The following is a 12,303-nucleotide window of genomic DNA, read 5'->3' on the forward strand; positions in this document are numbered from 1 at the left end:
TGAGATCATGGATTATATCACTTAATAAAGAGAATAACAAGTAAATTAGAAAATAATTCAATATATTAATTAATAATTATTATGAAAATGGACTTACTGTACAAGACATTGGTTTAAAACTACTAATAATGATTAACACAGGCTAACTAATGATCATCATCTACCATAAGGAAATACTGCTATATGAAATGAAATCTCATACGAATGCAGTGCCTGTTGCTAAGGTTGGGAGATGGGGATGTACTAGATGTGACCTACATCTGAATAAGAGACGGAAAGATAGATTGTCTGGTCAGTGTCAGGATTGAGGCACCCCATTGTGAAATAAGTTAAAATAACGGAAGAGCTCTAAAACTGCTTAAGAAAGCACAGAAAAGTAAGACTACCTTATTTCATAAAACCATTAGAGAACTGCGTAATAAGACAGAAGAGCTTCTTCTTGACTGTTTTGAAAAATTAGAGAGCTATGAAAAGACAGACATCTTATGCCTATTGAGCACCACACAACCACAGGCTTAGTGATGTTAAACATAAAATATTACACTCTGGTGTCTTACTCATGTATAACCAATATTGGAAAAGCGGGAGTTGTTACATATATTAATGCAGAATACATTGAGGCACGTAGATTGTATAGTGATTAGCACATGGAACTCTGTTCTTGTGAGTTAATACTGAAAAATAGGTAACTTTAACTTGTAACCATATGTAGATCCCCACTGATAAATTTTGAACTGTTTATGAGGAATCTGGATTCCTAACTATGCTGTCTGTCAGGCAGCAGCAAGCAGCTTTCTCTGCCTGATAACGATGCACATTTAGTTGGGATAAATAAGATAGTGCATTTCAAAAATAATTCTCCTCAGTGGTGATTTCAGTGTAGATTGTCCACAGGATTCTACTACAAAAATGATCTGGAAACCTTATTTGGATCCTGCAGTTTGATCTCAGTATTTAGCTTTCCAACATGGATGGACGAAGACAGAAGATCTCTGATGAACGTCAGAGCAAGAAAATAACTGTTTACCCAGAAGCAAATACTCTGCCTGATCATGATGCACGTTTAGATAGGATAAATGAGATAGTGCCTTTCAGTTACTTCTCGATGGAAATCAGTAAGAATACTTAATGACTCCAGAACAAATATTTTTAAGAATACTTTACAATAATGACCTCGGATGAAATATATAATGAACCAAGTGCTGACACAAAATGTAATCTGTTCCATGATAAATTTCTATCATTATTTGAAAATAGCTTTCTGCATAAGCTAATCAGAAAGGATATTAAACAACCATGTACAAAACTATGAATCACTAGAGGACTTAAAGTATCTTGTCAAAGGAAAAGGGCAATGTATCTGTTGGAAAGAAAAAGTAGAGACCCTACAGTAGTTGAAGGCTACAAAAACTACTCAAAAGTAGTAAGAACAGTCGAGAAAAATCAAGGAATATGCACAGTATGCCAGAAATCAGTATTTCTGACAACAAACGTACGGTTACATCAAATGTAGTGAAATATGAGACAGAACAACCAGCTACAGAACAGGACATTGAATGAAATAGAAGGGCTATAAATGATGATGGAATTAAATGGATGTGCTATAAATGATGAGTCACAGGTAGTGAATGTTTAATAGTCATTACTTAAGTATGTGAGAAAATATATGGGCAAACAGTTCAAGCCAAAAATCACAGCAGTGTGTTGAAAAGGTAGTTCTCACAAAATTGGGTCATATGAGTGTAACACCAACTTCTCCTTCTTAAATTAAGAAAATTATATGTTCTCTCAAAAAGTAAAAACTCATCTGGAGTTGATGGTGTTTCTAACAGAGTACTAACGATTTCTTCCCATCTAACAAGCTAATCATCGTCTTATCTGAAACATGCAATGCATCACTACTTCAAGGCATTTTTCGAGAGAGATTGAAATACGCAGTTGTTAACCCCCTCCTTAAGGAAGTTGATAAAGGTCAGTAACTACCGATCTGTTTCGTTACTAACATTAATTTTCAAATTTTTTGAAAAGGTGGTGTATTCTAGAATAGTATCTCACCTGAGTAACAATCAGATTCTCAGTAATTCACTATTCGGATGGCGGAAGGGTTGCCCAAAGGAGAATGTCATTTACACTTTCTTTCACCAAATTTTACAACCATTTAGGAACAAAAAAGCGCCGGTCAGTAATTTCTGCGACGTATCTGAGGCATTTAACTGTGTAACTCACAATATTCTCCTAGGTAAACTGAGGTTTTATGGGATTTATGGTCTAGCCATATGATCGGTGCCATAACCACCCAAAAAATTGCAGAAAGTCGTACTTAGTAATTCAACAAAGTAATTCAATCATTGCGGTCAGGTGAGATTATTATGATTGGGGGAGAAATAAAGCGTGTGGTTCTTCAAGACTCAGTCTTAGATCTGTTATTGTTCCTTGCAAATGTTGACGATCTTCTGTCTCATATACAGGAAGTAGAATAAGTTCTTTTACGGACGGCAGTAGTACTGTAATTAACTCAAACATACAAATACCAACAGAGGAAATGATAAATAATATTCTTAAAAGTATCATTGACTGCTTTTCTGCAAATGATCTCACTCTCAGTTTTAAAAAAGACAACGTATTCAGCTCTCCAGATCTAGATGCACTACACCAGGGATAAGTGTAACACATGGTGAAGAAGTAATAAATAGGGAGGAACTTCATAATTCTTAGATGTCTGTGCCGATGAGAATTTAGACTGGAAAAAACACATTTTGGAACTTCTAAAACAACTTAAGTCAGCTACATTTGCACTTGGAATCATCGCAAATCTGACAAATCAGTATGTTGACGTCTTTTGCATATTTTCATTCAGTAACGTCATCTGGAGTGATACAATGGAGTGACTCATCTTTAAGAAAGAAAACTGCAATTGCTCCAAAACGTGCTGTAAGAATATTACGTGTTTCTCTCTCACGATCTTCTTGTACGCATCTGTTTAAGGAGTTTTGCATTCTGACTACTCCTTTACAGTATATTTATTCCTTCATGAATTTTGATGTGAGTAATCCACTACAGCTCAAAAGGAACAACGATGTACGTAATTACAATAGCAAAAGGAAAATGACATTCCTTACTCCACATTAAGGCTTAGCACAAAAAGGGGTGTACAGTGCTGAAACAAAAATTTTTGATACTTGCCCAAATGGCAGACAGGAAATTAAAATTTGAAAACAATCTGATAAAGTTACTCCTTTAGAACTCCTACTATTCCGTAAAAGAATTTTTATTACTGTCATGTGTAAAAGGTGGAGGTAGGAATTACTAACTCACATCCGTCTGTAAGAAAACCACTTGCGAATGACCGCCCTGTAGCCATATTTACAAAATAATTTGTTAATTTGTGATATGAATATAAAATCCATATCATTATTTACGATTTACGGTGCAAATAATCCATGGAACTTAACACTAACTAACTATGTATCTCATGTTTTATCTGGAACGGTTGGGGAAACTCGGTCGTGATGGGTGGGTCAGGTAGCAGTTGTGACTCCTTGTTAAAACTGCAATATCGTAACATTCATTGATTTTGTAAAGCAGAATAACGACAGTTACAGCCAAATGGGTCCAAGGGATTTTTGCAGACAGTGAGAGACTGCCAAGAAAACGAACATTTAACATGGGTTGAAAATAAGAGGTTAAGTGTTGTGGAAGCCTTTAGAAGATGCATGCTACTGAGTGTGGGACAGCACTGCGAACGATGGGATGTGTTTGCTATTAATTGGATTGTTGGAGTTCTTTCTTTCAAACAAGTGCAAATTTCAGTGAGATAGATATAGTGCTATGTCAGTGCTAGAGGTGTAAGGTCATTAAATAGTAACATCTACGAAATAGTTCATTATATACTATATACCGGGTGATTTCTTGATGAGGTTACACACTTCTAGAGATGATGGAGAGGTGTAACTGTATCAATCCGTGATAAGGGATCCCGGTCTGGAAGCGGTCGAATCGAAAGTTATGAGCGGAAATCGTTACGATATGTCTGACAGTGAAATTCTTTTACTGCAAGCTTTTGCTTTTCGTATTTTGGGAGGTAGTATGGACCAAAACAAGAAAAATTTGTATGGAAAACATGGGCTCTAAAATGTTTACCTTGAGAGCTACTAGCACTTGTCCAGTAGAAGAGAAGCGTTTCACAGCAGCAAAGATGCACTTTAGAGCCTATCGATTGCAGACTTTTTCTTGTTTTGATCCATTCCACCTCCTACTGTAATTGAAATTGATACATTTTCGTTTCTTCATCATCCCTGAAAGTTTATAACCTCATCACGGAATCACCCTGTATGTGCCAGATAACAATATTTTAGCGAGTTAGCAAGTTACATATCCCCCAGATCATTTGAACGCGTCTTTTATCGAAATGATGTGGAATGAGTCAGTTTACAGGCTATGTAGACATGATTAATGTTAAGATTAATGAACATATAATTTCGTTAGTCCTACTCATACATGTACAATTAAAAATAAATTTTCTTTTACTGGCTATCAATTTTTAGGTAGAAATTCGTCAATGGAATAGAAAGAATTGTCTAGGAGTAAAGATTTTAACTTTGATTTAAAACTTGCTTAGCTACCTGTCAGACATGTTATTGGCAAAATAGTCAAAACCTTTTGTTGCTGCATATCGAACTCCTTTCTGGGCCACAAACAGCTATAATAATGGTTAATGAAGGTCATTTTTCCCCCTAGTGTTGTAGGTATGGACTTGACGGTTCTTCTCAAAATCTGGTGGATTATTTACGACGAATTTCGCTACCGAATAAATGTATTGTGACTTAGAAACTGAAACAAAATATCCTTTGTGCTTTGACTGACGCGCTCCGAAATACTCTGCATGACAAAAATAAGTAGAGCACCAAGAAGATGTGATCGGACGTCAATGTAAGTTCGCACACGTACACATCATCGGCGGTACTACAGTTCTCCGTGACAGACTCAACGGCCACCGGAGTACATTAGTGTTGTTCGATTTTAGTGTTGTTACTCGGCCTGGTAGGTATATATGGAGCCTGAATAGTGTCAGATGTTGAGTGGTCGCTATGAAGGACACGGAGATTCTGAGTACTCGTATGAGGCACCTTTACCAGAACCTAACAGTGTGTGAAGGGGTCTCATTGTGGCCCTTCATTTGGCCGGCTGATCTGATCGGAATTGTGAGGTATTCGAATGCGACAATGGGCCGATGTGTGGCTGCATGTGGACATGAGGGCAGGCATACAAATCAGGGTTCTCATCGCCCACATCTGACCACTGCAAGGGAAGATTGCCGAACTGTGCATCAAGCACACCATAACCCCTTCACATCTGCGCCTGCATCCGAGAACAAGTAAGGATTCCTTGTGTCTTCCCGCATCATTGGTCAGAGACTAGCAGCAGCTGGAATAGGGAATAACCATCCTCTGCGTAGGCTGTTGTTCATGTTGGAGTGATATCGTTACCGGGAAACATCGACTGCTGATGTATGTCATCGCACTGTGCTCAGCGATGAAACGCGGTTGGGTAGTACCCCGGATGACCAACATCGGCATGTATGGCGGCGGCATGGAGAGAGGCCCTATTCTTCCAATGCTTCAGAGAGGCACAGCGGTGTTACTCCTGGCGTAATGGTGTGGGAGCCATCTGGTAAGACTTCAGGTCATGGCTGGTAGTCACTTCCGGAACTCTGATGACTGTTCAGTATGTCACGGACATCCTGTGTCCTTACGTGCTACCTCTCTTACGACAGTATCGCGATATCATTTTTAACTGGAAAATGCCTGTGCACATTTGGCATATTTCTCTACGAACTGTCTGTATGATGTTTAGGTATTCCAGTGGCCAGCAAGATACCCAGATCTGTCCCAGATAGAACGTGTGTGGAACCAACTCAGTCCCAATGTCAGTATCCAGATCATCAAGGATTAATTACAACAGCTGTGGGCTAACTTACCTCAGAAGTGATACAATGGCTTCATAATTCATTTCCCAACCGAATCAGTGCATGCATGTATGTCAGACGGGGTGCAACATCATTCAGATAAGTGGCCTCATACTGCCAAGTTCTTTTTAAATCACTGAAATAACCCTCGCAGTCCGTGAATTGTCATTTAATTTTCGCCTCCACTTTTGTTTGCTTCACTTTTTTTTCAGAGAGTGTACTGTCCCCTCTGACACTATAATGAATGTATATACTGGAAAATATCTAAAGTATAGCACAAGAGCTGATGATGAGCAATATCCTGGTCATAGAGTTAGCTGCTTTCAACTTCAGCAGATCGTCAGCCTTCTTTGCAGGCTTATATTCATCGGTCAGAGTCATTCCTCTACGAATATCTGTTGACAAGTAACTCCTCGTCTGACTCCTGCTATATGAAGGGCTTATTTCAATAGTTGTACAAGTTCATTACCTCCACTTTTCTTCCTATAATGCTTCTGAAATTAATGATCCAAACAAACAGAAAGAAAGGTTCATCTCTAGCAAGAAGCCATATGCTTGAATATTTCTGGTATCTCAGCTGCAGATTTTTCAGCGCTCATTTAACTTTAGGAGTCTGTATCTGAAAATGAACAAAAATGGACTTGTACCACTACTGAAATAAGCACTTCATATGTGATTCGACTACTGGACGGTTTCCATGAGATCCTGTGGTCGGCACTGCCTCTCCATGACTACTCCACTGAGCCAATTCTCCCAAAGCCAAATGTTAGTTGCCACTGCTAGTGCCCTCTTCGAACAAACTAAAAGTCTATCAACAGCAACTTAGTCCAATAACCTCTTCCTCTAACGATAGACGGACTGTCGTCTCACGATCTTTCAAAATATTACTCAAGTTTGTCAAAAACGAAAGCAGATGCACGTAAGATATGCGCATTACAGCTATCAAATAAAGGCATGATTGTATGTGATTACTAAAATTGTGAGCCAGGCAGCGTGTAGAACCTCGATATCGGCCTTTCGCACGACAGACTTAAAGTTTTAACATGTTACAGAATCTTCCTCTTCGCTTCTAAAGTCAGCAGAGGTTTTCCCCTGCCCGCATCTCGTGGTCGTGCGGTAGCGTTCTCGCTTCCCACGCCCGGGTTCCCGGGTTCGATTCCCGGCGGGGTCAGGGATTTTCTCTGCCTCGTGATGGCTGGGTGTTGTGTGATGTCCTTAGGTTAGTTAGGTTTAAGTAGTTCTAAGTTCTAGGGGACTGATGACCATAGATGTTAAGTCCCATAGTGCTCAGAGCCATTTGAACTTTTGAAGGTTTTCCCACTGTATTGCCGGTCTAGCACCTCTGAGAGATGGATATGGTGGTATAAGGCCCGAGACGAGCTGAAGTTCTGAGTCGGTCCTCGAAGCGTGCTTGGGCGGCGCAATGCACTGCCATCGATTGTAGCAACCGCGACTCGAATCCCAGCCGGCCCATCGTTTCCACTTGCCAGCAACATACAATCAGTGCAGTGAAAGATACTCCACACGGAATGGGAGCGAACCAAGTAAAGAAGTATTTAATCCTAGTCACATCATACAGCCTTCTGCAACTTCGAGAACACCAAAGGTTCAGTTGCTCTGACTAGACAGCTCAATAAATTCTCACAATCAATGCTAGACGGTTTGCTTGAGAAATACAAAGTCTGATTTTACAGCTTTTTCAGAATATTGATTTACATATGGTTCAATAAGCAAAATGAAGTAACGAGGACTGCTTATTGCCAAGTGCAGATAGTAGATTACTTGTGTTTTTGTACTACTCATGCGTTCGATGACTGGTTTGAAGCAACTCTCCACGCTGATCTATCCTGTGTAAGATTTTTTATATGTGCACAGCTGCTGCACTCTACATGCGTTCCAGCGTGCCTATCTTATTCAGACATTGGTGTCCTCTTACAAATTTTACTCCTCTCCCTCCCTCCTTCACTCCCCCCCCCCTCTCTCTCTCCCTCTCTCTCTCTCTCTCTCTCTCTCTTCCTTCTATTGTCAAGTTAACTGTTCTATGATATCTCGTGACACGTTCTCTCAACTTATCCAGTTATTTCATAAATTGTTTCATAAAGCTTCTTCCCCGATTCAGTTCAGTTCCTCTTCTTTAGTTACTAGATTTATCCATCTAGTCTTAACTTTCTTCTGTAGTAACAAATTTTAAAAGCTTCTATTGTTGAAGTTCCACGTTTCGCGTCCATATAAGGCTATGCCCCAATGATTACTTTCAAAAAGGACTTCGTAACACATTTACATACGATGCTAACATAACCCATTTTTGAAGAAAGCTGTCCATTTTATTGACGTTTTGCATTACATCCTCTATAATTCTATCATCGTTAGCTGTTTTGCTTCCCAGGCATCAAAGTGTGTCTTCTGCTTTCATTATCTCGTTTCCCAATCTAATTATCGTAGCACCACCTGATTTAATTCGAGTACACTACGTTACCTTGTTTTAATTTTATTTGTATTCATCGTATAAACTCTTTTCAAGAGACTATCTACTCCATTCGACATGTCTTCCAAACCCTTTCTCCCTTACGTCAGAATTATATTGTCATCGTCGAATCTCGAGTTTTTTATTTCTTTTCTCTAAAATTTAATTGTCTTTACAGATTTCTCCTTCGTTTCCTATACTGCATACTCAGTTTATAGACTGAGTACCATGGGATATACGCTGCACTCCATTTTTTCAACTTTCTCTATTACAGCCTCACTTTCAGGTTCTTCGAATGTGTTTCATTTGTATCTCTCTACAGGTTGTCTTCAGCCATTCACTTTTTACCTTAATAGCTACACAGTTTCAAGAATTGTATTCCAGTAAATACTGCCAAAAACATTTTCATTGAGGTTGTTGTTGTGGTCTTCAGTCCTGAGACTGGTTTGATGCAGCTCTCCACGCTACTCTATCCTGTGCAAGCTGCTTCATCTCCCAGTACCTACTGCACCCTACATCCTTCTGAATCTGCCTAGTGCATTCATCTCTTGGTCTCCCTCTACGATTTTTACCCTCCACGCAGCCCTCCAATACTAAATTGGCGATCCCTTTATGCCTCAGAATGTGCCCTGCCAACTGATCCCTTCTTCTAGTCAAGTTGTGCCACAAACTTCTCTTCTCCCCAATCCTATTCAATATTTCCTCATTAGTTATATGATCTACCCATCTAACCTTCAGCATTCTTCTGTAGCACCACATTTCGAAAGCTTCTATTCTCTTCTTGTCCAAACTATTTATCGTCCATGTTTCACTTCCATACATGGCTACACTCCATACAAATATTTTCAGAAACGACTTCCTGACACTTAAACCTATACTCGATAATAACAAATTTCTCTTCTTCAGAAATTCTTTCCTTGCCATTGCCAGTCTACATTTTGTATCCTCTCTACTTCGACCATCATCAGTTATTTTGCTCCCCAAATAGCAAACCTCCTTTACTACTTTAAGTGTCTCATTTCCTAATCTAATTCCCTCAGCATCACCCGACGTAATTCGACTGCATTCCATTATCCTCGTTTTCCTTTTGTTGATGTTCATCTTATACCCTCCTTTCAAGACACTGTCCATTCCGTTCAACTGCTCTTCCAAGCCCTTTGCTGTCCCTGACAGAATTACAATGTCATCGGCGAACCTCAAAGTTTTTATTTCTTCTCCATGGATTTTAATACCTACTCCGAATTTTTCGTTTCCTTCACTGCTTGCTCAATATAGAGATTCAACAACATCGGGGAGAGGCTACAACCCTGTCTTACTCCCTTCCCAACCACTTCTTCCCTTTCATGTCCCTCGACTCTTATAACTGCCATCTGGTTACTGTACAAATTGTAAATAGCTTTTCGCTCCCTGTATTTTACCCCTGCCACCTTCAGAATTTGAAAGAGAGTATTCCAGTCAACATTGTCAAAAGCTTTCACAAAGTCCACAAATGCTAGAAAAGTAGGTTTGCCTTTCCTTAATCTAGCTTCTAGGATAAGTCGTAGGGTCAGTATTGCCTCACGTGTTCCGATATTTCTACGAAATCCCAACTGATCTTCCCCGAGGTCGGTTTCTACTAGTTTTTCCATTCTTCTGTAAAGAATTCGTGTTAGTATTTTGCAGCCGTGACTTATTAAACTGATTGTTCGGTAATTTTCACATCTGTCAACACCTGCTTTCTTTGGGACTGGAATTATTACATTCTTCTTGAAGTCTGAGGGTATTTCGCCTGTCTCATACATCTTGCTCACCAGATGGTAGAGTTTCGTCAGGACTGGCTCTCCCAAGGCTGTCAGTAGCTCTAATGGAATGTTGTCTACTCCCGGAGCCTTGTTTCGACTCAGGTCTTTCGGTGCTCTGTCAAACTCTTCACGCAGTATCATATCTCCCATTTCATCTTCATCTACATCCTCTTCCATTTCCATAATATTGTCCTCAAGTACATCGCCCTTGTATAGACCCTCTGTGTACTCCTTCCACCTTTCTGCTTTCCCTTCTTTGCTTAGAACTGGGTTTCCATCTGAGCTCTTGATATTCATACAAGTGGATCTGTTTTCTCCAAAGGTCTCTTTAATTTTCCTGTAGGCAGTATCTATCTTACCCCTAGTGAGATAAGCCTCTACATCCTTACATTTGTCCTCTAGCCATACCTGCTTAGCCATTTTGCACTTCCTGTCGATCTCATTTTTGAGACGTTTGTATTCCTTTTTGCCTGCTTCATTTACTGCATTTTTATATTTTCTCCTTTCATCAATTAAATTCATTATTTCTTCTGTTACCCAAGGATTTCTACTAGCCCTCGTCTTTTTACCATTGAGGTTAGTTCATTATTATTATATATATTCTTCTGCAATAGTTAGTACTTCTGAATTAATCTCATCTGAGGTAGCTCTTAAGGAACAACATTAAAATATTGGCTACCTATTGTCACCACACAGTCTTTTTATGAAATACGAGCGAGAAAAATATCTTACTGAGATTATTAACTTGCAGTTATACCGTATAGAAACAGATCAGAAACTTCTTTTCCTGTAGTGGCGCATTTTCTGTTTCAGGGTGATTCCGGCGGCCCTCTGATGCTGGAGCAAGACGCGCACTGGATCCAGATCGGCATCGTCTCATTCGGTAACAAGTGTGGGGAGCCGGGCTACCCCGGCGTCTACACCAGGGTCACCCACTACCTCGACTGGATAAAGGAGAACATGTACGAGTGACAGAGGGGGCGTGCTACCGAATGAGCCCAGATGTCCTCGCGTCATGGAGGACACTCGGCGCGGGGGGGTGCTTCCTGTGGGTTGAGACGGACTTTCTGTTCTCACGTGAAATTGCTCATTGACGAGTCCGCATTTGCATTTAATACCAGAAGTAGATCGTATAAAGACAGCTCACGAGATAGTTTCATTTCAGACAGTTTATGTTCTTCTCATTTCTTACGTCGGAAAATTCACTCCTTTACGAATTAGCTTGCTGATAGTGAGACGTGCTGTGTAACTCTGTATAATACAGTACCACGACGCACCAAATTGACAACACTCTTGTTATCGCGTTGTCTATTAGCTAAGGATCTTTTTCTGCACTTGGCAATTACCGCATAGTCATGGTATTTGTTGTTACATACTCGTAGTATTCTTATATAATGATAAAACTGTGATATATTTCCTTTTACTCATGTGTGTTCTGCGAGCGGAAATGTGGTGAGTCAGCAGACTTTCTCTTTACCGTGTTTCTAAAGCCATTGTAAGAAGTTGAATTTTTATGCAACACATTTCTTCGACTGTAAGAATCAGTTTAACATATTACTGAGTTAGAATCAATACCTCAAGCGATACTGTTAGAACAGTATTTCAAACATAAATCAATATGAATATTTATTTCAAAAGTACTCTTAAGAATGACTTCTGCATTTCATCGTCAAACAGTTATTTAAATATGTTAAATATGACCTGTAAATAATGTATGTAATAAATATTTATATTATAAAGTACTACCATTCTTTTGCACATGATCACATAAACATGCTGTAGTTAAGGATAACTACAAAACTATTTAGCATTTTGCGACGCTGTTACGTGGTGAAACGGTGCCTCAAGCTACAGAAATATATCTGTTCAAAGAATCTAATATTTTTATATTTGATGTTGGTCGAGATCGCTGAAGGTGGGATATTTGTTAAAAGCTGTTGTTTTTAGGGTTGCCATCAGTCCTTGTTTTGTCATAACTATCATGTTTTTTTCTAGAAAATGATTTTCGTCTCGCCGTCTTTGCGTTGTGTAACATAATTGTTTCAAATTCAGGAATTTCTATTCTCAAGAATACGGACAAGAAGTTCTGAATA

The 12,303-nt window shown here is 39.3% G+C and overlaps 1 protein-coding gene across 1 annotated transcript in view; it reads left to right on the plus strand.

Annotated features, from left to right (window-relative positions):
* The window catches only part of LOC124775194 (proclotting enzyme-like), a 158,213-nt gene extending 146,936 nt beyond the window's left edge, over positions 1 to 11,277 (plus strand). Inside the window, exon 10 of the mRNA XM_047250036.1 lies at positions 11,024 to 11,277. Within this exon, the coding sequence (XP_047105992.1) occupies positions 11,024 to 11,182 (159 nt within the window). The 3' untranslated portion in view covers positions 11,183 to 11,277. The remainder of the gene's footprint in view (positions 1 to 11,023) is intronic.
* Positions 11,278 to 12,303: the final 1,026 nt, after the last annotated feature.

Source organism: Schistocerca piceifrons, chromosome 1, assembly GCF_021461385.2.
Source record: "Schistocerca piceifrons isolate TAMUIC-IGC-003096 chromosome 1, iqSchPice1.1, whole genome shotgun sequence".
NCBI lineage: Eukaryota > Metazoa > Arthropoda > Insecta > Orthoptera > Acrididae > Schistocerca > Schistocerca piceifrons.